General features: G+C 42.8%; 1 protein-coding gene across 2 annotated transcripts in view; it reads left to right on the top strand.

The window, feature by feature from the left end:
• The window catches only part of LOC122934218 (protocadherin Fat 4-like), a 140,326-nt gene that overhangs the window by 53,757 nt on the left and 60,868 nt on the right, over positions 1–25,701 (top strand). For both annotated transcript variants that reach the window (XM_044289521.1, XM_044289519.1), the window contains exons 11-22: positions 2,416–2,673; positions 10,978–11,076; positions 11,707–11,879; positions 12,025–12,173; positions 13,619–13,911; positions 15,391–15,660; positions 16,073–16,210; positions 17,191–17,407; positions 19,734–19,895; positions 20,433–20,584; positions 20,709–20,880; positions 22,879–23,087. In XM_044289521.1, the coding sequence (XP_044145456.1) occupies positions 2,416–2,673; positions 10,978–11,076; positions 11,707–11,879; positions 12,025–12,173; positions 13,619–13,911; positions 15,391–15,660; positions 16,073–16,210; positions 17,191–17,407; positions 19,734–19,895; positions 20,433–20,584; positions 20,709–20,880; positions 22,879–23,087 (2,292 nt within the window). The remainder of the gene's footprint in view (positions 1–2,415; positions 2,674–10,977; positions 11,077–11,706; positions 11,880–12,024; positions 12,174–13,618; positions 13,912–15,390; positions 15,661–16,072; positions 16,211–17,190; positions 17,408–19,733; positions 19,896–20,432; positions 20,585–20,708; positions 20,881–22,878; positions 23,088–25,701) is intronic.

Genomic DNA, 25,701 nt, shown 5'->3' on the forward strand with positions numbered 1-25,701 from the left:
TCAATCAAAATCAGGAAAGAAATAAGAGACTCGAGCTCCACAGGTAGGTCCTTAGCTGCAACCTCATCCTTCAAGGCATCCGAGAGACCATGAGAGAAAGCAGCGACCAGAGCCTCATTATTCCAGCCCACCTCTGCTGCCAGGGTACGAAACTCAATGGCGTATTCAGCTACGGATCGTGAACCCTGTCTGATGGACATAAGGAGCTTCGCAGCAGAGGCAGCACGAGCCGGCACATCGAATACCTTCCGAAGAGAAGCAACAAAACCGGAAAACTCGGCAACCACCGGATTGTTGTTCTCCCATAAAGGGCTGGCCCAGGCCAAGGCCTTGTCCGAGAGCAGCGAGATCAAGAAGCCCACCTTTGATCTCTCAGTAGGAAAGGCATGTGGCAGCAACTCGAAGTAAATGCCCACCTGGTTAAGGAAACCTCGGCACTGAGTTGGCTCTCCCCCAAAGCGCTGTGGAAGGGGGGCAGAACCGGTCATACCCCGAAACACCGCAGGCGCAGCAACAGGTGTCGGGGTAGACTCTGGCGCAACAACCGGAGCGGCAGTAGGAGCGGGCCCAGGAGCGACAACCGACCCATCGGCAACGGAAGCTAAATGAGCCGTGCGTTCAAGCAGGGTTTGCAACGCCACAGCGAACCGACCCAACAGGTGATCCTGCTGATCAAGTCTGGCAACCAGCGTAGGTAGCGAGGATGGCCCTGTACCGTCAGAATTCATGGCTTGGTCCTAATGTCATGGAACCATGAACCAGACGTACAAGAGATGAGTGGAAATAAGAAGGCTTTATTGAAAATAAAGCTGTAAGGCAAAAGTCCAAACGGATGGCTAAACCGAGGCAGGGTCTTGCGAAACCAGAGATCAGGAACCAGAAGGGTAGTCAGATGAAGCCAGGATCAGGAACCAACAGGGTAGTCAGACGAAGCCAGGATCAGGAATCAGCAGGGTAGTCAGACGAAGCCAGGATCAGGAACCAGAAGCAGCAGCAGTCTTAGAAGCATGTGAGCACAGGAGGACCAAGCAGGGAACTGAAGCCACAGACCTCCTATATATAGCAGCTAGGCATCCAGCTCCTCCCAGTGGGAAGGAGGAGCCGCAGGGTGGGAGGCTACAAGAAACCCAGAAACCAAGATGGCCGCCAGCACATGTCAAACGAAGGAGAACAGCAAGGAGGTAAGACCATGACAGTCAGGCTGATTGGGTTAAAATGGCAGACTTGACCTGTTAAAAGGAGGGTAATGCTTGAAATCATTGTTCTTCCATTGTTAACCATGGTGACCTGCAAAGAAACGCGTGCAGCCATCATTGCGTTGCATAAAAATGGCTTCACAGGCAAGGATATTGTGGCTACTAAGATTGCATCTTAATCAACAATTTATAGGATCATCAAGAACTTCAAGGAAAGCGGTTCCATTCTTGTTAAGAAGGCTTCAGGGCATCCAAGAAAGTCCAGCAAGCACCAGGATCGTCTCCTAAAGAGGATTCAGCTGCGGGATCGGAGTGCCACCAGTGTAGAGCTTGCTCAGCAATGGCAGCAGGCAGGTGTGAGCGCATCTGCACGCACAGTGAGGCGAAGACTTTTGGAAGATGGCCTGGTGTCAAGAAGGGCAGCAAAGAAGCCACTTCTCTCCAAAAAAAACATCAGGGACAGATTGATCTTCTGCAGAAAATATGGTGAATGGACTGCTGAGGACTGGGGCAAAGTCATATTCTCCGATGAAGCCTCTTTCCGATTGTTTGGGGCATCAGGAAAAAGGCTTGTCCGGAGAAGAAAAGGTGAGCGCTACCATCAGTCCTGTGTCATGCCAACAGTAAAGCATCCTGAGACCATTCATGTGTGGGGTTGCTTCTCATCCAAGGGAGTGGGCTCACTCACAATTTTGCCCAAAAACACAGCCATCAATAAAGAATGGTACCAAAACACCCTCCAACAGCAACTTCTTCCAACAATCCAACAACAGTTTGGTGAAGAACAATGCATTTTCCAGCACGATGGAGCACCGTGCCATAAGGCAAAAGTGATAACTAAGTGGCTCGGGGACCAAAACGTTGACATTTTGGGTCCATGGCCTGGAAACTCCCCAGATCTTAATCCCATTGAGAACTTGTGGTCAATCCTCAAGAGGCGGGTGGACAAACAAAAACCCACTAATTCTGACCAACTCCAAGAAGTGATTATAAAGGATGGGTTGCTATCAGTCAGGAATTGGCCCAGAAGTTGATTGAGAGCATGCCCAGTCGAATTGCAGAGGTCCTGAAAAAGAAGGGCCAACACTGCAAATACTGTACAAAACATGCCTTGACCTTGACACACTGCACTTAACCTTTATCTGTACATGTATGTAATGTTGCTTGCATGGTTTCCCAATGTTTGACAGTATAACATTTGATTTTAAACATCTTGCAGGTCTGGGTGTTTGATGCAGTGTCGGGTGGCCTGAATTCCAGTGCAGAGGTCATCATAAACGTTACTGATGTCAATGATAATAATCCAGAGTTTCAGAACCTGCCTCTCCACTATATCATACCTGAAGGGGACTACACTGGCCCCAAACCCTTTCTAGTGGCTAGGTTAAATGTAACCGACTTGGATGCAGGATTAAATGGAATGGTTACGGTTACTTCCGATGCTGAAACCACAGACAAGAGGTTCAAATTGCAAAAAGTAAGAGGGTTTATTCATTATGACCGTTATAATAAAAACCTGAGATCATAAAGTATGAGCCACAAAAACCATGACAAGCGATTGTCCAGCGCTTTTATCTGCTAGATCACTTAAGGTTCAGATCACATGCTGCTCATACAAGTCTATGGAGAGAGAAGGGGGAGAAAGAGTGAGCTGCAAAAAAGGTTATTTTAAGAGGACTTGTAACTTCTCCTGACAGCTATGATGTAGTAACTACTTACATTTCCCATGTAAAAAAAATAATTTTTTTATGCCATTCCTCTATTATTCCTTCTAGATGTTTATGAATAAATTGCCAGCAGTGTTAGGCTGCTTTCACACTAGCGTTCGGGTGTCCGCTCGTGAGCTCCGTTTGAAGGGGCTCACGAGCGGACCCGAACGCAGCCGTCCAGCCCTGATGCAGTCTGAATGGAGCGGATCCGCTCAGACTGCATCAGTCTGGCGGCGTTCAGCCTCCGCTCCGCTCGCCTCCGCACGGACAGGCGGACAGCTGAACGCTGCTTGCAGCGTTCGGGTGTCCGCCTGGCCGTGCGGAGGCGTGCGGATCCGTCCAGACTTACAATGTAAGTCAATGGGGACGGATCCGTTTGAAGATGCCACAATGTGGCTCAATCTTCAAGCGGATCCGTCCCCCATTGACTTTACATTGAAAGTCTGGACGGATCCGTCCCAGGCTATTTTCACACTTAGCTTTTTTTTGCTAATATAATGCAGACGGATCCGTTCTGAACGGAGCCTCCGTCTGCATTATTATGAGCGGATCCGTTCAGAACGGATCCGCCCGAACGCTAGTGTGAAAGTAGCCTTAGGGGTGTTTCCATGAACAGTCTTACACTATCCAGTCAGTGCTGACAGAGTCCGACTGTGCAGCGACTCCCCCAACCAACTGCTGGCATTCATAAACTTCTCCTAAGAATAAGATATATGAATAGAATTGTTATTACATGGAGAATGCAAGTAGTTACTAAAACAAACATGTCAGGATTGGTGACAGGTTCTCTTTCACCTCTTCCCGGGACTTTAAGCATGGCGCCCGCTCCCGCTCCCACATGTAGCGGGCGCCATAGCTGCTGGTGCCTGCTGTTTCATATAGCAGACACATGCGGCTAAAGTCCACAACTGGCAATAATGCTGATTTCTAAAACTTCAGATGGCGTGGACAAACCTGACCATGGCATCTGAATGCTCTAAAACCCGAAAGCGCACCCTTATAACTCTATTAGGGTCTGACATTGATAGGGTCATTATAGCACCTTCTTGCTCTGTGCCATACATGTGCGGTGCAGTGGACAGGTAGATCACACTCACTGTGGTTCATGTATGGCCCAGTGATGACATCTGCTAAGGATGATGATTTCTAAAATCTATCGATTTTTCAGGATTCTTTAACACTTTATTATACACAGTCTGAAGTTTTATAATAAAAAGTAGTGTGCATAATCTGCATCTCTAGGTTTTGGAAGTGGTAATTTTATCCATGCAGTAGTATGTACAGTTCACATCCCCTGGGAAATTCCCAGGAGCTTCATACCTCCTGAACCACTGACCGCATGAAATCCCAACAGGTTCCCTAATGAGTGATAGCTATATCTTACACTGAAACCTATTTAGAAAATGAGCCGGGAATGGGGAGAAGAGTTTTGGGGAGTCTCCTCGAGCTTCTGCTCGCCCGGCATGACTAACAAGCCTCTCGGAGAGGCTGAGGGTAAGAGACAGTTGAGGACACTCTCCCACGACTCTTGTGGTTTTTAAGTATGTTTTCTGTGAAGCACTAAAACATAGTATTCTGTAATGAATGTAAGCTGGCATTCTACAATGCCCATAGTTTGGGTAGCATGAATCTCCTAACAGGTTAAATATACTATATATGCAACAGATTCCAAGACCAGGCAAGATGTCTGGCCCTGTCAGTAAATAGGACAGGGGGAAATGGCAAGAGGGGCAGGGCATTGAAAATCTGTTGCTCCGAGGGGCTCGGCCTACCACTTGATGCTCCAATAAGCTTATTTGCAGAAGAATAACTTTTATTCAGTAATGGCATTTTGGAGAAATATCAGAAAGGTGTCATTTTACGCATCAGGATAAACACTACCTGCATTATGCTTGGTTTAATAGGGTTTGATCCAGCTGACAGATGCTCTCTAAAAGTATAGTCAGAAATATATGTGCCCTGTGAGGGATTAGCTTGCTTTCGGGGGTCACACTCACAGATATATTTGCCAAACACCAAGTTTAACCACTTCAGCCCCGCTAGCTGAAACCCCCTTAATGACCAGGCCACTTTTTACACTTCGGCACTACACTCCTTTCACCGTTTATCGCTCGGTCATGCAACTTACCACCCAAATGAATTTTACCTCCTTTTCTTCTCACTAATAGAGCTTTCATTTGGTGGTATTTTATTGCTGCTGACATTTTTACTTTTTTTGTTATTAATCGAAATGTAACGATTTTTTGCAAAAAAATGACATTTTTCACTTTCAGCTGTAAAATTTAGCAAAAAAAACGACATCCACATATAAATTTTTCGCTAAATTTATTGTTCTACATGTCTTTGATTAAAAAAAAATGTTTGGGCAAAAAAAAATGGTTTGGGTAAAAGTTATAGCGTTTACAAACTATGGTACAAAAATGTGAATTTCCGCTTTTTGAAGCAGCTCTGACTTTCTGAGCACCTGTCATGATTCCTGAGGTTCTACAATGCCCAAACAGTAGAAAACCCCCACAAATGACCCCATTTCGGAAAGTAGACACCCTAAGGTATTCGTTGATGGGCATAGTGAGTTCATAGAACTTTTTATTTTTTGTCACAAGTTAGCGGAAAATGATGATGATTTTTTATTATTATTTTTTTCTTACAAAGTCTCATATTCCACTAACTTGCGACAAAAAATAAAAAATTCTAGGAACTCGCCATGCCCCTCACGGAATACCTTGGGGTGTCTTCTTTCCAAAATGGGGTCACATGTGGGGTAGTTATACTGCCCTGGCAATTTAGGGGCCCAAATGTGTGAGAAGATCTTTGCAATCGAAATGTGTAAAAAATGACCGGTGAAATCCGAAAGGTGCACTTTGGAATATGTGCCCCTTTGCCCACCTTGGCTGCAAAAAAGTGTCACACATCTGGTATCGCCGTACTCAGGAGAAGTTGGGGAATGTGTTTTGGGGTGTCATTTTACATATACCCATGCTGGGTGAGAAAAATATCTTGGTCAAATGCCAACTTTGTATAAAAAAATGGGAAAAGTTGTCTTTTGCCAAGATATTTCTCTCACCCAGCATGGGTATATGTAAAATGACACCCCAAAACACATTCCCCAACTTCTCCTGAGTACGGCGATACCAGATGTGTGACACTTTTTTGATGCCAAGGTGGGCAAAGGGGCACATATTCCAAAGAGCACCTTTTGGATTTCGCAGGCCATTTTTTACACATTTTGATTGCAAAGTTCTTCTCACAAATTTGGGCCCCTAAATTGCCAGGGCAGTATAACTACGCCACAAGTGACCCCATTTTGGAAAGAAGACACCCCAAGGTATTCCGTGAGGGGCATGGCGAGTTCCTAGAATTTTTTATTTTTTATCACAAGTTAGTGGAATATGAGACTTTGTAAGGAAAAAAGAAAAAAAAAGAAAAATCATCATTTTCCGCTAACTTGTGACAAAAAATAAAAAATTCTAGGAACTCGCCGTGCCCCTCACGGAATACCTTGGGGTGTCTTCTTTCCAAAATGGGGTCACTTGTGGCGTAGTTATACTGCCCTGGCAATTTAGGGGCCCAAATGTGTAAGAAGTACCTTGCAATCAAAATGTGTAAAAAATGGCCTGCGAAATCCGAAAGGTGCACTTTGGAATATGTGCCCCTTTGCCCACCTTGGCTGCAAAAAAGTGTCACACATGTGGTATCGCCGTACTCAGGAGAAGTTGGGGAATGTGTTTTGGGGTGTCATTTTACATATACCCATGCTGGGTGAGAGAAATATCTTGGCAAAAGACAACTTTTCCCATTTTTTTATACATAGTTGGCATTTGACCAAGATATTTTTCTCACCCAGCATGGGTATATGTAAAATGACACCCCAAAACACATTGCCCAACTTCTCCTGAGTACGGCGATACCAGATGTGTGACACTTTTTTGCAGCCTAGATGCGCAAAGGGGTCCAAATTCCTTTTAGGAGGGCATTTTTAGACATTTGGATCCCAGACTTCTTCTCACACTTTCGGGCCCCTAAAAAGCCAGGGCAGTATAAATACCCCACATGTGACCCCACTTTGGAAAGAAGACACCCCAAGGTATTCAATGAGGGGCATGGCGAGTTCCTAGAAATTATTTTTTTTTTGCATAAGTTAGCGGATATTGATTTTTTTTTGTTTTTTTCTCACAAAGTCTCACTTTCCGCTAACTTAGGACAAAAATTTCAATCTTTCATGGACTCAATATGCCCCTCACGGAATACCTTGGGGTGTCTTCTTTCCGAAATGGGGTCACATGTGGGGTATTTATACTGCCCTGGGTTTTTAGGGGCCCTAAAGCGTGAGAAGAAGTCTGGAATATAAATGTCTAAAAATGTTTACGCATTTGGATTCCGTGAGGGGTATGGCGAGTTCATGTGAGATTTTATTTTTTGACACAAGTTAGTAGAATATGAGACTTTGTAAGAAAAAACAAAAACAAAAACAAACAAAAAATTTCCGCTAACTTGTGCCAAAAAAAATGTCTGAATGGAGCCTTACAGGGGGGTGATCAATGACAGGGGGGTGATCAATGACAGGGGGGTGATCACCCATATAGACTCCCTGATCACCCCCCTGTCATTGATCACCCCCCTGTAAGGCTTCATTCAGACGTCCGTATAATTTTTACGGATCCATGGATCGGATCCGCAAAACACATGCGGACGTCTGAATGGAGCCTTACAGGGGGGTTATCAATGACAGGGGGTGATCAGGGTGATCACCCCCCTGTCACTGATCACCCCCCCTGTAAGGCTCCATTCAGACGTCCGCATGATTTTTACGGATCCATGGATACATGGATCGGATCCGCAAAACACATGCGGACGTCTGAATGGATCCTTACAGGGGGGTTATCAATGACAGGGGGTGATCAGGGTGATCACCCCCCTGTCACTGATCACCCCCCCTGTAAGGCTCCATTCAGACGTCCGCATGATTTTTACGGATCCATGGATACATGGATCGGATCCACAAAACACATGCGGACGTCTGAATGGAGCCTTACAGGGGGGTTATCAATGACAGGGGTGATCAGGGTGATCACCCCCCTGTCACTGATCACCCCCCCTGTAAGGCTCCATTCAGACGTCCGCATGATTTTTACGGATCCATGGATACATGGATCGGATCCACAAAACACATGCGGACGTCTGAATGGAGCCTTACAGGGGGGTGATCAATGACAGGGGGGTGATCAGGGAGTGTATATGGGTGATCACCCGCCTGTCATTGATCACCCCCTGTAAGGCTCCATTCAGACGTCCGCATGTGTTTTGCGGATCCGATCCATGTATCCATGGATCCGTAAAAATCATGCGGACGTCTGAATGGAGCCTTACAGGGGGGTGATCAATGACAGGGGGGTGATCAATGACAGGGGGTGATCAGGGAGTGTATATGGGTGATCACCCGCCTGTCATTGATCACCCCCCTGTAAGGCTCCATTCAGACGTCCGTATGCTTTTTGCGGATCCGATCCATGTATCCGTGGATCCGTAAAAATCATACGGACGTCTGAACGGAGCCTGACACTGGGGTGATCAATGACAGGGCGGTGATCAATGACACGGGGGTGATCAGGGAGTTTATATGGGGTGATCATGGGTGATCAGGGGTTTATAAGGGGTTAATAAGTGACGGGGGGGGGGGGGGGTTAGTGTAGTGTAGTGTTTGGTGCGACTTTACTGACCTACCTGAGTCCTCTGGTGGTCGATCCTAACAAAAGGGACTACCAGAGGACCAGGTAGGAGGTATATTAGACGCTGTTATGAAAACAGCGTCTAATGTACCTGTTAGGGGTTAAAAAAAAATTCGGATCTCCAGCCTGCCAGCTGAGCGATCGCCGCTGGCAGGCTGGAGATCCACTCGCTTACCTTCCGTTCCTGTGAGCGCGCGCGCCTGTGTGCGCGCGCGTTCACAGGAAATCCCGGCCCTCGCGAGATGACGCGTATATGCGTCGTCGTGCGCAGGGCTGCCGCCTCCGGACCGCACATCTGCGTTAGGCGGTCCGGAGGCGGTTAAGGTCCAAACACTGTGCTTTATTGCGGCACATCCGGGTAAACATAAACAATTATACTAAATAAACACCTCGCCCGTCTGGGCTCTACCTAAACAGAATAATATCCCTGACTCACCTACATAACGCAGTTCACACTTGGAATCAGATGCGGCTTTCTCAGCCAGTCGCTCAGCAGCCTCCAGGTTGTAGCAAAACAGTATGTCTGGGGAACTAGGGCCCAAAAGTCCGCCTGACTCTGGCCGTGCAACCCTCTCACTGCAGGCATTGCGTGGTCCCCCAAACTCCAGGCTATTGAAAGCCTTGTGGCCCCTCAGTCCTCCTGACTGAGACCACACACAGAGCCACTGCTTCACAAAACACTCTCTCTCCTGATACACTGAGGGTTGTTTATAAGCCCTTGAGTACCTCCAGCTGGTCTCACCTGTGGTGGAATAGGGGTGTGGCCCGTACTATCAACCCCTTCTATGCCTCTAACCTGCATGGGACCTCTCACTGTCTCACAGCCCATATAGTCTACTTTGGAGTTCTAGCCATTTCTGAATTGTCTGTAAGACTTCCTCAATGCTCATTATCATCATCAGGAACCTGACTGGCCCTTGCATTGTTGTTTCGCGGTATTGGGATCCAGCAGAGAATCTCAATACCGGAAAAAAAATGTTTCCTTTTAGTCCTCATGCATTCTAAATGGAAAGAGATCTGTTCAGGATGCATCAGGATGTCTTCCATTCCGGCAACATTCCGTTTTGTGATCGAGCACAAAACAGCTGCAAGCTGCGGTTATAAAAACTGAAAAAACGGATCCGTCACTGAATACAATATAAGTCAATGGTGACTGATCCATTTTTTTAGGAGCCTAAAAAAACGGATCTGTCACTCATTGACTTTCAATTCATTTAGCAACGGATCCATTTTTTCCGTTTTGATTTCACACAACCACATCCTAACTGAACGGATGCATCCTGATGTGCAAAATCAAAACAGATTTGTTTAATTCCGGTATTGAGATCTTCTACCGGATCTCAATCCCGGTATTAACAACGCAAGTGTGAAAGTTGTCTTTGGCCTCTTGCACACGAACGTTGTGTGCCCCGCATACGGCGAGTCCGCAATACACGGGCACTGGCCCGTGTGCACTCTGCATCACAGATGCGGACCCATTCACTTGAATGGGTCCGCAATCACGGAGATGCAGAACGGAAGCATGGATCGGAACCCCATGGAAGCACTACTACGAATGCACAACCTTCGTGTGCAAGAGGGTTTATGCTGATTTTTGCTTATTGCCTTGAATAACTTTTTGTTCTGTCTCCACTTATCTTGTTTTTGGCAGGCAGCTATTTTTTCCCTATTGGCCCCAGTTGGGGATGTTCCTAAACCTCTCTTTAAGTCATATGGTCATATGACTTCCTAGTCATATTTCCTATTCAGCGATAAACATCCCACAGATAAGCGTTAAAACTGTTTCCCCCAAAATTCTAGACAACCCCTTTAAGGTTAATTTTAAGAAAGTAATCTGTTGTGTCTGAAATGCATTCTGAATAGGCTAGCAACCATCATTTGTCATCTATATTCTGCCATGTAAGGCACTGTAAAGTACCTGCTCATGGCTATGCTGATATGTCAATCGCTATGTGATAGGTTCTGCATTTAGTGGACACCCCAGGAAGGGGGCACATTTTGCCATGGGAGTTAAACAACCTTGACAAATCACCAGCATTATACAGACCGTGTCTGAGGGAATATCGGGGTATCTGTACTGACAAGGAGTATGAAGGACTGGTTTAGTTTTGATAGTTATATGGTAATATCATTAAATATGCAACATTTAGAAAATGCTAATAGATCCAATTACTATACTGAAGAAGAAAATTGGAAGAGAGTTTTTGAGGACTGATGACGATACTACTAAATGAGAAGCACAAATTTTTTCTTTCATAAAAATTGTAGTAGTGATTGTCAGCAAATTGAGCATGGTATGATACAATGTTTTCCATATTTAATTTTACTTTTTCATTTCTATATTAGAATGGGAATATTTTTTTTCATGGAGCACTGGATAGAGAGGCTAAGGACAAATACATACTGACCTTAATAGCATCCGATGAAGGAAATCCACCAAGACAGGTAATGCAGAGAATTTGTTCACGTTACAGTATCTCACAAAAGTGAGTACCCCACTCACATTTTTCTAAATATTTTATTATATGTTTTCATGGGACAACACTGAAGATAGAGGGGGTTCTCTACACAGGTTCTCACCATTCATTATTAGGAGAGCCACCAACCTGGGATTGGTCCCCTCTTTCTTGTAGCAGCCTCCTGGACTTCATCTATAGAACATTCAGCACACATGACAAATATGTTTTTTTAGCCGAAATGGGATACCTCTGGGGTTCTTCGGGAGAGGAAAGTTTTTAGTAAGTTCCCAATTATAAAAAGTTTGGGTATTTCTACATTAGTGTATGAAGATATATACTCTAGGTGTGAGTATGTATTGCTTGGTGAGACCTCAGAAAGCTACATTGATATACCAGTATCTCACAAAAGTGAGCACACCCCTCCCATTTCTATCAATCTTTTATTATATCTTTTCATAAGACAACACTGACTGAAGATATGACACTTAGATGCAATGTAAAGCAGTCAGTGTACAGTTGTATAACATTGTAAATTTGGTGTGCCCTCGAAATAACTCAATGTGTCTTCATATAATACATAAAGCCCCTGTATAATATGATTTGTTTGCTTTCATAGAGCTTTGCAAATGCAGTGATTTTCATAAAGGACATTAATGACAATGCCCCAACTTTTGCAAAAAAAGAATATTCTGTGGATCTGACCCTAAATAAAGTAAAAGCAGGAGATACAGTTCTATCAGTATGCGCTACTGACCTGGACACTGGGAACAATTCATTTATTTCTTACAGGTAACACATAATTGATTTGAGATAAGAAGCCACAATATTACATAAGCTGCCAATACTTTTTACATACTTTTATTTCAATTAATTTGGGTTTTGGACATGCTGCTTCTAGTTGAGCATATTAATAATTAATTACAATTATTTTCAGGTTTGCACAACCACATAGAGGACTTGCCATTAATGAAGAAAATGGAGACATCTTTTTAACAAGTAATGCATCTGCTATTAGTATGGAAACCAGTATTGTTATACCTGTGATTGCAACCGATCATGGTGTCCCGGCTCTATCTTCTACTGGTAAATTTCTCCCAATTTTCACAGAAATTGAATAATTGTATTATTTTGTTTTAAATTACTTTGGAACTGAAGCTTCTACCTAGCCCCAAAGTGGCCAACAGGTCTCACTGACCACAACTCTTCAGATGGTTGGAACTGAAAGGCATAAAACAATTCTATACCCACCCAATTTACCTACAGTCCTTGCAAGGTTTCAAATTTATTGTCACCTTTCTTTCCTTATTGTGTCCTTGGCCAAGTCTACACAGATGTTGGTAGTTGGATAGTTTTTCTAGGAAAAAACATATGGGGTCATTTATCAATATGTTGTAAAGTAGAACTGGTATTGTTGCGCATAGAAACCAGTCAGATTCATCCTTTTCCAAAGGAGCTGTACAAAATGAAAGGTGGAATCTGATTGGTTTCTATGGGCAACTAAGCCAGTTCTACTTTACACCAGTTTGATAAAAGACCCCTATCGAGTTTAGGGACCTACCCAGGTTTGCAACCATTTGTGATATTTAGGAATTGATGCTTCAGTTAAAGGCTATGTACACCTTTGGGGGCAATTTTTTTTTATTATTGCATTGTGCTCATTTTGAGCTAAAATATTTTTCTAAATTGGTCTTTATGAAAACGATGGTATTCTTTTTTCTGTACAGAGCTGACATGCTCTAGCAGCAGCCTTTGGATTTTCTGTCTTTACCGTCACACCTGGAGCAGATGGACTCTTTATCTCTGCTGTCTGAACACTCATTATAACTCCGCTCTTATCTTACTGATAAGAATGTGGCTTAAATAAGGTTTTTTAGATGACAGTTAACCCTTTCTGACAGAACAGCTCAATATTTTTAATAAAGGCCAATTGAAAACACTATTTTTAGCCAAATATGAGTAACATGCAGTCATTAAAAAAAATTGCCTCTGAAGGTGTACATAGCTTTTAAGTCAAAATAACTGAAGATGCTCAAACTTTGAGCTGTATGCTGTGTGTTAATTTAGGTTGTCCAGGATTATATCTTAAAGAGGACCTTTCTCCTGTTTTGATGTTGCAATATCAATACCTGGCACTGTAGGGCGTATTTACTAGATGTCATATTGCTAATTTCTTTACTGATATGCTGCTCCATTGGGTGCTGTGCCCCCCGTTCTGTTTTGCCACCCTATTTGCTAATCAATAGCATTGGTACAGGGAGGAGGAGATGGCCGTGTTTCTCAGTGGGCGTCTCCTTCTCCCTAGCTGTGACTTGTCCAATCACAGAGGCTGTGACGCGGTCCGCTGTGATTGGACAGCTCACAGCCAGGAAAAAGGAGACACACCCTGAGAAATGCATGCATCTCCTCCTCCCTGTACCGATGGTATGGGTTAGCATACAGGGTAGCAAAACAGAACGGGATACACAACCAAATTGCTGCCAACTAAATCTGTAAATGTTTTTAACGTTCTCTCTATTTCTTTATTTTAGTTACTGTAATCATCAATCTTTCAGAAGGCCAAACAAAGTTTGTGAATTCCAACTATAGTTTCAGTCTTCTCGAAGGGATGCCAGAAGGCAGTGATGTTGGCACTGTTAAAGTCACTGCAGGAGTAGATGTGTCAGTAATGTATTTTCTTAAGACATATACAACAGTATTCTCCATTACAGAGAAAGGTACAATTATTACACGTGTCATATTAGATCGAGAGGAACAAGACAGTTATAATGTTCTTGTGATGGCTGTGGACAAGCAGGATTCTCCTAATACAGCAGCTGTAGTGGTGAGATGTATTTCTTTATTATTAAAGGGGTCAGCTACTTTCTGGATACTGTTGACCAATGTATTACTAATATAGCTTTTGTTGAAATTCTGCACCATTTTCTATATTTTAGAAGGTATACTCCCTTGCGTAAAAAGTATTTTGTTCTGTCCACATGGAGGTCTTGTCAATAAATGGCTGCTGATGGAGAGTCATGTGACCAGGCAAATCACCTCCATGTGATGCCTCCTCCATTCAAATGCACTGGGCTACCATCTGTACATGTTCTGTTGGGAGCTTACTGCAGGTGCAGTGTGGTTAAATGGAGGAATCAGGGAAAGGAGTCAGCCACCAAGGGCTACAACCACCCTCAACCACTCCCATCTTCTCCTGGCCTCCAGCAACCACTTCACCTCCTACCTGTGTCACGTTCGGGAGGGAAACACCACACCAGACATAGGAGGGAAAGGTTTGAGGGAGTAAAGCCTGGAAACTAGGGAAAGGAGATTGACATCTCCTAGTAAAACCCTAATCAAAGTCCTGACTAACTACCAGTATGCCTACCCAGAGGTAGGCAAGTTCATACATCCTATACCTAGTGTCCTAACTCACCCTATAGGACCCTGGTACTAATGTCAGGACTGAGACAACCTGTTCCTCCAAAAGGAAGGACGAACAGAAGTCTCCTTCAAGGCTTAATACAAATGACAGGGAAATGCAACACACACAAAATAACCCATACAAAATACAAAAGGGAAAAAAAACACTTAACTTCAAGTGGCTATGGCAGCATCAGGAACTCAGCCGAGATCCACACACCAGCTATCCACAACTCAAACAGAAGCTAAAAACCGCATAGCATAGTGGGAGAAACAACAATAAATAGAGAAGGTTAAATGACCATAATAGCCACACCTGGGGAAAGAAGGTGTAGCAAGCACCAGAAACAACACAGATGTCATTTGATCCAAACGAAAAACATGTCAGATCAAACCACGTGTTGCCAGTCTCATCCGTCTCCTGCCACTTGTTGCAGGAACGTCCGTGACAACCTGCTTCATGTCACATATGTCTGCTTCATGGAAAACTCAAATGCATGACACAGAATGACCCTTTTCCTAAATTCTTTTTACTTCTTTCAGTGTTATGAATCTTTTAACATGACAACTTTAAACATGTTAGAGGATTTATTCCAAAAAATAATGGACGTTGAGGAGCTGCTATGAAGAAATAATGTTTTTGAAAACTAGATTTGGAAAATATGTTTCATTATTCAGTGAAACCTCAGGGTGGCCAAATTGCATTGAAAATCTTCTGGACAAATGACCTTTTCAAAGAAAATAGCCTGTATGCATACAGTAGTATGCGATAGAGATGAAAATCTGTCACATGAAAATCTGGTCTAGATAAAGGGGTGGTCTTCTCAAAGAGGTGGCCTTTTAAAGATGTTTCACTATAACTTATATCAGCCACAATAATCTCCCTTATCTTCTTTTCCAGGTCACCATCACTGTTTTGGATGTGAATGATAATGCACCAATCTTCTTCCCAGTCATAAACCCAAATGTCACATGTCTGGAAAATGAGAATTTCCAGGATTTGGCTGCCATTGTCGCTACTGATCTGGACATTGGAAACAACAGTGCCATAATATATTCCTTGGAAAATGACTTTAATGGCACCTTCTATATTAACAGCTCTAGTGGCCACTTAATGAATATCAAGCCATTAGACCATGAAAAAACTGATAGATATGACCTGAAAGTAATAGTAAGTACTGAATGCCCTGGATGATTCTTGTGTCCATGATAGCAGAGAAGGGCAACCCTATCTTCTTGGCAAAGACAGGTACAAATATAGGGTTTGCACCCTGGGAGTAATTTCCTCTGATGGGCCCAAGGAACCCCAGTCCGACCGTTTCCTAGCACCATCTTTGCTTGATTCTAGTGACCAACGGAGGTCACACCCTGTCAGACCCCCTCCAGTCCGACATCGCAAAATGCCATTGATGTCTTTAATTGTGAATAATATGATATTTTTTCACAAATAATTAACAGATGGGAAAGAGGTCATAATATAAAAAAGAGGGCAGTATGCAGAGAATCGTTTTTCTAGATAGGTAACATTTACATGACCCTCCAGGAGTCACATTGGATCTGATATTACAGTTATTTCTTTGCAGGCTCAAGATTCTGGGATCCCACCATTGTCTTCCACCATAATAATCCATGTTACTGTTCAGGACGTTGATGATAATGATCCGATCTTTGAAACCAATTCATACAACATTACAGTAAAAGAGAATGAACCTCCTCAAGTGGTAATAATGCCTAATGATATATTATTAAATATACATTTAGGTAGAAATATCGCTTCAGTGAAAAAGTGAAAAAAATTCCCTTTTTAACTTCCCAACACATTTATTTACATAAAAATATAAAAGAAAGGAAACTATACACATTTGGCATCACTGCGTCCACAACTGTGCTTTTTCTTCATTCCACTACCCAAAAAAGGAGGTTAGGCCATCAATAGTGAACTCCTGGAACACTCCTATAAAGTAGTTGTCCCATCTCAACCTTTCATGACCCACAGTAAGCACTGGCCCAGGGTGGGCAGAATTACGGAAACAACTGAGCAGCTGGTGCACTACTGTTTACGTACCTTCCATAGCAGTGAACGGGCGCTACACAAGCTAAACCAGTTTTACGGTAATTTACATCAGTTTTGATAAATCTCCCCCATAATGTACGTCTCGATGATCAGGATACAGCTGCGCCCTCCTGCTGTGGGTAATCAAAGAATCCCAATCCAATATGGTAAAAAGAAAAAAGCAAATCAAGGGGCGATTGTTTCACTGGTTTGTTAGGGCAAAATAAAAGTTGGAAAATAAAAGAAAATTAAAGTATTCCAGTAATATGCAAAGCTTTTGGCATGCCTGATGAAGCTGACGGGCCGCCAGCGAAACGTGTTGCATGTTTGTCGTAGTCTTATTTGCATCTTTTATATGCCATCTTTTATTTTGCGCTAATAAACCAGTGAAATGGTCGCCCTCAATCTGCATTTTTCTTTTTCCCAAACAAAGCCCTGGGCAGGTGGGAAGGGAGTGCACAGTCAAAATCGGGGAATCCACTCACCCAAATGTAGAATAAAAAAAATTAAAAAAAGCTAGATCAGCACCTCCAAACAATGTGAAAATAGGCTTCTATCTATCCGTCATCCATCTATCCAGTATAATATATGTCCACAACAAAATAAAATAAATCTAAAAATGTCTCTTTCATTGTATTTTTCATTTAGATATTAAATGTTTCGGCTGTGGATTTAGACACTGGGTCCAATGCTATCATTTTCTATTCCTTCACTGAAGTTTCTGACTTGTTTTACATTGGAAAAGAGTCTGGCAGTATCTCCAACCTGAAGCCTTTAGACTTTGAGGAAGCAACCAAGCATGTGCTGTCAGTGATTGCATACAGCCCAAACAGCAATCAGTCCCAGAGCACTGTCACTGTCATAGGTAGGTGTAACATCATTTTTAAAGGGGTCGCCCCCACAAAAAATATTCAACATTTTTTTCAAACCAGTATCTGGATCTGAATACTTTTGTAAATGCATGTAATTAAAAATGTAGTATACCCTCTGAGCTGTTCAATCAAATGTACCTGTATAGCTCCACCTACTGTTTGCTTTTTTCCTCATCTCTCTGTCCACCTCACTGTGGTGGACGCATATGCTCAGTTCCATCCTTTAACTGCCACCAGCCAAATCTTCTGTTAGAAGCTGTGACAGTTACAGGACATACCCCTGAGCTGATAACTTGAAAAAAATCTAGGAGAGCAATTGGATCAATGAATGGGGAGCTCTCTGGATCCACAAACCGCAAACTTGCTTGGAATGTATGTAAAATGTGCATTATCCCTTTTGTACTTGTAACCTTTTCTATAAATCAGTAATATAGGTGATGGGATCTCTTATTATTTTATAACCATTTCTGTCTGGGGGATCAGTTTTTTTTAAACTTGGACAACTTTTTAGAGTTTTAGCCACTTTTTCATTAAAGTGTCCACGAAGGAGGCTTAGCTAAAGGCCCCTTTACATGGTCCGATGTAGCAAGAGATTGTCGGGAAGAAAGAGTTCCTTCGTGGCGATCACTTGCTCATCAGTGAAGGAGAAAGCTGCATTTACATGCAGCGATCTCCTCCAAAGTATGAGAAGTATGCTTGTCCCCATACCGATTCACTGTTTTCTGGAAGCAGAGAGCTGTTTAGACAGCACAATCTGATGCCAGCAAACTATGATTTTTAGGTGACAGAACCAACTCTCTATTAACCAATGAACGAGTGTTATTCTCATTCATCAGCGGCACCTTTACACAGATAGATTATCTCTAATGAGCATCCATACTTCCAGTGTAAGGGTCCATTTACACGTCCGTTTTTTCTTTCCTGATCTGTTCCGTTTTTTCAGGAACAGATCAGGACCAGATCTGGACCCATTCATTTTCAATGGGTCCTGGAAAAAATTGTTCCGTTCCGCATGTCCGTTTAAATATAAAACATGTCCTATTCTTGTCCTGAAAAATCGGATCCTGGTACAATACAAAGTCAATGGATCCGCAAAAAACGGATGACATTCGGATGTCATTCCGTATGTCATCCGTTTTTTGCGGATTCCGTTCCTGGAAACACATAACAAATTTTTTTTTATTTATTTTTTTTCCAATTTTTTTTCAAAGAAATCCAAACAACTTTATTTGATTATTGAAATGTATACATGTTTCCGTTTTTTGCGGATCCGCAAAAAACGGATGACATACGGAAACATTTTCAGGAACAACGGATCCGCAAAAAACGGACCGTTTTTCAGGATGAAAAAAAACAGGACGTGTGAATGGACCCTTAAGGAGCCTTAAAGGGAACCTGTCCCCAGGATTTTGTGTATAGAGCTGGGGACATGGGCTGCTAGATGGCCGCCAGCGCATCCGCAATACCCAGTCCCCATAGCTCTCTGTGCTTTTATTGTGTAAAAAAACAATTTAATACATATGCAAATTAACCTGAGATGAGTCCTGTCCCTGAGATGAGTCACGTACAGGACTCATCTCAGGTTAATTTGCATATGTATCAAATCGGTTTTTATACACAATAAAAGCACACAGAGCTATGGGGACTGGATATTGTGGATGTGCTAGCGGCCATCTAGCAACCCATGTCCTCAGCTCTATACACAAAATCCCGGTGACAGGTTCCCTTTAAGTGAATTTATAAAACCTGCCAGATTTATTAATGGCCTACAGCAGAATTTGGTGAAAAATAAAAGTATAAAGTAAGCCAAAATATACTGAAAAAAGTGATCTGTAGTTACTAAATAATAAAACTTAGCTTTTAATAGTTGCCTTCTTATAAAATAATTGGCCCTAAAATAATTACTGATAATGCATATACTCAAAGTACAATATATGGAGCTTCTGTCGAAGTAAGTCCCCACTATATAATCAAATCCTGAAAGACAAAATCACTTCGTGGAGTAGGACTAGAAGTGCACGGAGGCACTTTGGATGGAAAACTGTTTGTCCTACCGCTCCATAGATTGATTCCTGTGCAGTTTCTTCTCGGAAACTTGATGTGAATAATCCTCGGGAAAGTGGAATCTGAGAATGTCCATATTTAAGACAAGGTCAGTAAAGCTTCCCCCATGATTTAGCCAAATTTAAGGGAATGTCTAGTGTTGGACCATAACCTATTATGACTTGTTTTTACTGGTCAAATGGGCCAAATTGCAGTCTCGTCTATATGCCCATAGATCATAGATTTTTACAATCACTATGATTTATGTTTTCTCAGTGCAAGTAGAAGATGTCAATGAAGAAGGGCCTACGGTAGAATATCCAGTATACCATACAGTAATATGGGACAGTGAATATGCAACAGGAAGTATGATTCTCGATATAAATGCAAAAAAAGGAAATAATGCTATGGATGAAGGAATCCACTATTCTATTTCAGGTGCATGGCATACATGTATTTGTCACATCTCAGTAAAATTTGGTGTTGAAGGCATATGTCAGCAGATTTGTACCCATGAAACTGGCTGACCTTTTATGCTTGGCAGCTGAAATGTTGCTGAGAAAAATGATGTTTTAATATATGCAAATTAATAGCAACGGAGGCATTGCCGTTACACCTAGAGGCTCAGGTCTCACTGCAACTGCTGCATCCTCTGCACCTGAATTGATAGGGCTAGGCAGGGAAAAAGTGGATATGGCGCAGCAGTTGCAGAGAGCGCTGAGCCTCTAGGTGTAATACCAACGCCCCCATTGCTCCAACAGCCTCATTTGCATATATTACAACATCATTTTTCTCAGCAATCCGGGCACATATGAACATGGGACCAACACAGATGTCTTCAGCTGCCAAGTGCACATGTACCAGATCAGCCAGTGTCATAGGTACAAAACTGCTGACAGATGCCCTTTAAAAAGTTTTGTTTGCAATATTACAAAAAATATTTAAAAGTGCAATATTGGTAATTCTTTGTTTTAGATGACAACAAAGAGAAGCTTTTTTCAATAGCAAATGGCACTGGCCACATCTTTTTAACAAAAGACCTTCCACAGCACAGTGTCCCTGAGTACTCTGTCCTCACAGTCACTTGCACAGACAGCGGGACCCCATCTCAATCAACATCTGTCAAGGTACTCTATGTTATTTAAGGCTCTGTTCATACTTGCTTTATGACAGTCCACGTGTTTGGGATTCTGCTACTTTTGACACAGCATATTGTTAACTACACAATGTTTTCTTTTTTTTTATCTAAAGGTATATGTGGTTATATCACCACATGATATCACCACTCCGGTTTTCTCAGCAAAATATTATAATCCTGAACCACTCAATAACTGGACCGATCCTCATACGTATTTAATACAGGTCAAAGCATTTTTTTTAGAGTCAACAGTACTATACAGTATAGAAGAAAAGGAGAATAAAGGTAAAATTATTCTTTACATTCAAACTATCGCTTTACTAAGATTAGGGAGAGATTTAAAGTAAAAAATGATTTATTCTCTGACCTGTTAGAAAGGTATATGATGTAATCTGTAGTGAAGGGAATCTTCTCATCAGTGACTGTATTTGTGAGTTATAACCTCCCTTCTGATCCTCAGCTGTGTCATGTGAGCAACTCTCTGATCTCCCCCTGACACAGGACAGGAAGTCCGTTACTTCTCTATTCATTCCTACATTGAGGCTCCCACTGGAATACATAGATAAACTGACTTTCTGACCACACACAAGATGCTGTGTTATTTAGAAAGTCTGATTGTTAATCACATGACACAGCTGAGAAGCAGAAGGGAGGGGATAACTCACAAATACAGACACTGGTGAGAAGATTAGCTTCACTACAGATTACTTCATGTACCTTTCTAGCAGGTCAGAGAATAAAAAATATTTTGTGGGAGTTCTTCTTTAACAGAAAACTGGAGTCAGTTGGACCTGTATAGATGTGCCACAGTTATTAAAGGTATTGTGTCACCATTAAATGTTATGTTAATATAATTCAGCATGAAAAGGAGTTACTTTTCTAATAGATTTTTGTTACCAGAATGCTCCAGATATTCTCTTTATTTCATTATAATGGTGCCCCCTAGTGTTTAAAGGGTGTCTCCTGGCATTAAGAAAATTAAAATACTTAAATATTACTTTATAATAAATATATTCCCAAATGCCTTTCATTAGTTATAATGGCTCGTTTTGTCTGGGGAGCAATCATTAGGAGAAATAAAATGGCCGCCGTCCTATTAGTCCACTCAAAACCTGTCCACACATGAGGACAAGTTACTTCACAATCACTGAGCCAAAGAGCTGCCTCATACTTCTCTCTGCTTTACTTGTCAGAGATTATAATCCTGAATACAGCTGATAAGATCTTCAGCAGAATATTTGTAGGAATGGAGTTCATGAGAAGACTTGAAGTACAGAGAGGAGGGTGGTATGTGGATAATGAGCAGCAGCATTTGTATGTAGTCTCCATTACCACAGTCTGTTCTGTCCATCCTCTGTGTACTTCATGTCTCCTCATGGACTTCATTCCTACAGAGATTCAACTAAAGATTTTATAATCTGCATTCAGGATCATAATCCCTGATAAGTAGGAGAGGAGGCTGAGGCAGCTCTTTAGTTCAGGGTTGTGAAGTAACTGTGTGATTAGGACAGGTTTTGTGTGGGCTAACAGGACGGCCATCTCCTGATGATTGCTCTGTAGACAAAATGAGCCATTATAACTAATGAGAGGTAATTGGGAATATATTTATGATAAATATATTAATATATTTAAGTATTTTCTTTTTTTAAATACCCGGAGAACCCCTTTAAGAATAGGGTACTTGCAAACTGTTCTTGTTATGTAATGTTATTTGATATGTAAATGCCATGTATTATCCCAACATATCTCTGTATGGATCAGTCAGGGTTAAAGAGGTTTTCTGAGATATTAATACTAATGACCTGTCCTCTGGATAGGTCATCAGTAGATGACCTGTCCTCTGAATAGGTCATCAGTATCTGATCGGTGGGGGTCCGACACCCGGGACCCCTGTGAGCACCGTGGCCTTCTCGCAGCTTTTCCTAAGCCACTAACTGTCACATTCATCTGTCATGTGGCCTAGGTGCAGCTCAATCCCTCAGAAGTGAATTGGACTTAGCGGGATACCAAGCACAGCTGCTATACAATGTTTGCCACTATGCTTAGGAAGCACAGAGAAGGCCACAGCACTCACAGGAGCACCGCTGGCTTTTCAAATAGCTGATCAGCGGGGGTCCTGGGTGCTGGGTGATCTTACAGATCGCAGCACGGAGTGCACGCGGCCATTGCCTGTATATAGCGGAGCCTTGCGTTCGTGTGCATGAGTCCTTATAGAATATTCTACTCGAAAATTACACTTTGACTGACATTTTACGGCATACTCTATGTCATTTTAAAATATAGATTATTTTGACATGGATCCACTATCTGGAATAATGAGAACTAAGAAAGCTTTAAAGATAGAAGACTTTCCTAGTAATGTGACTGTGAAAGCAACAGATTCACACCGTTCCCGGATATACAGTGAAGCTATTGTAAACGTAACTGTTATCAACAGTAACCAATATGCGCCTGTCTTCTCCAATTCTTCGGAAAAAGTGACAGTAAAAGAGGTGAGAAAATTTACTTAAAGGGACAATAAAAGTGACATAACAAGATAATGAATGTAAGCAACCTGAGGGTTTTATTTTGCACACCACCTGCCTTTAGCTGCTTGAAAGAGGTTTTCCAACTTTAGAGAATTAGTTTTTTACAGTTGGCCAGTACTGCTCTGTACATAATCAAAGAAATCTACCCAAGTTCCTGCTCAACTCTAGTACGCAGTCTCCTCTTAGCAATGCTTCTGGCCCCAGGCTTGTACACATCGGGTGGGGTTACGTGCAATGCTGAAGCCAATCACAGCACCTCACCTCACTGCTGGGTCACATGCTGCTTGGGGACATGTCTGCGTTGAAGCCAGTAATTGGCCACAGCAACAGACATGGGAGCAGGTGAGCAGATTTCTTTGTTTAGGTAAGACGCAGTGGAATACCCCTTTAAAGTCGGCGGGTAGCATCTGTAGAGAGAGCTTGAATGGATAAGGGATAAGATTGTCATGTGCTAATCTGGTGCATGTGAAGTACTAGTGTAAGAACCTGGTCCCACTGTGCAGTTTACAGAGGCAAACACTGTGGCGTATTCCAGTTTCTGCCACGATATTTCACTCTGAATGCTGCGGAACCGAATGAAGCTAAACTGCGAATTGAAACCCACTGTGGCTTCGAGCGGCGTCTGGCCAGACACAGCACCAAGAAGGGACATGTCCCTTATTGGCACACTTCTGTCAGTGTGACCTCCGGTTGAAAACAATGGGAGGCAGATACCATGTGGATGCCAATCGAATTTTGGCACGGAACCTGTGCCAAAATTCTAAGAGCAAAAATAGTGTGAACAGACCCTTAAAGTGTAACTGTCATTCATTTTTTTTATAATGTGTAGGGGCAGTAATAAGACACAAAACCTGTCCTAATTACAAAGAAGGACAAGTTACTTCAGAGCAGTGAGCCAAAGAGCTGCCTCCTCCTCCTCTCTGCTCTGCTTGTCAGGGGTTATGATCCTGAATACTGTTTAATATGATCTTCAGCTGAATCTCTGAAGGAATGGAGTTCATGAGGAGACATGAAGTACAAAGAGGAGGTGGGGATGTGGCTGTGTCCTGCTGTGTGATTAGGGCAGGTTTTGTGTGTACTAGTAGGACGGCGGCCATTTTATTTCTCCTAATGATTGCTCCCCAGACAAAACAATCCATTATAACTAACCTAATAAAAAGTATTTGGGAATATATTGATAATAAAGTAATATTTAGGTATTTTCATTTTCTTAATTCCCGGTAAACCCCTTTAACTGTGGAGATGCAGTTACACACTGACTGCTGCTGCCCTCACTGCTTCTTATATATATACTACTCACAAAGAGTTAGGGATATTTGGCTTTTGGGTGAAATTTATGGAAAACATAAAAAGTTCACGCTACAGTGATATTATATCATGAAAGTAGGGCATTTAAGTAAAAGCATGCAATGGTGATTTCCTCATCTAAAAAATAAAAAAAATTGAAACAAAAGCCAACACCAGTGGTGGCAACACAGTTGTGTGGCATTCATCATCCGCTTCCACAGGGCATTGTTCACAATGAAGCGTCATCAGTGTGGGATGTGGCAAAAGGACGTCCAGTTCTATGCTTTTCTGTGACTCTTCCAGTCTCTCTGTATCTCTGTTGCAACCTGCTGATGACACTCTGTGACACTCTAAGCTCAGTGGCCACTACCATCTGAGAACAGCCTGCTTGAAGCCTCGCAATTATTAGGTGTCGTCTTGGTCTTATGATGTCAAATGATGAGGAGGACTGTTAAAATACCAATTCTAATAGAACCCAGAAATTAAATTGGGCGATTCATGGATCAAACACCTGTTGTGAATTTTGCCATTAAGCTCCTTGTTAGAGAACAGCAAGTTGTGCAAAAAGTACTGCAACACTGAACAGTTTGGCTACTTTCACACTTGCGTTTGGAGCGGATCCGTCTGGTGTCTGTACAGATGGATCCGCTCCTATAATGCAAACGCTTGCATCCGTTTAGAACGGATCCGTTTGAAAACTCAGATCCGACAGTATATTCTAACACAGAGGCGTTTCCATGGTGATGGGGACGCTTCAAGTTAGAATATACTAAAAGAACTGTGTACATGACTGCCCCCTGCTGCCTGGCAGGTGCTGCCAGGCAGCAGGGGGCAGACCCCCCCTGTTTTTAACTCATTGGTGGCCAGTGCGGGCGGCCCCCCCTCCCTCCCCCCTTTTTTAACTCATTGGTGGTCAGTGCGGCCGCCCCCCCCCCCCCCTGTTTTTAACTCATTGGTGGCCAGTGCGGGCGGCCCCCCCCTGTTTTTAACTCATTGTTGGCCAGTGCGGGCGGCCCACCCTTCCTCCCCCCCCTTGTTTTTAACTCATTGGTGGCCAGTGCGGACGGCCCCCCCTTCCCCCCTAATTAAAATGACCGACCCCCCCATCATTGGTGGCACAGTGTGCGGCCTCCCCTCTCCCCCCCGATCATTGGTGGCAGCGGAGAGTTCCGATCGGAGTCCCAGTTTAATCACTGGGACTCCGATCGGTAACCATGGCAACTAGGACGCTACTGCAGTCTTAGTTGCCATGGTTACTTAGCAATATTAGAAGCATCATACTTACCTGCTG

The sequence above is a fragment of the Bufo gargarizans genome, chromosome 4, assembly GCF_014858855.1.
Source record: "Bufo gargarizans isolate SCDJY-AF-19 chromosome 4, ASM1485885v1, whole genome shotgun sequence".
Classification (NCBI taxonomy): Eukaryota; Metazoa; Chordata; class Amphibia; order Anura; family Bufonidae; genus Bufo; species Bufo gargarizans.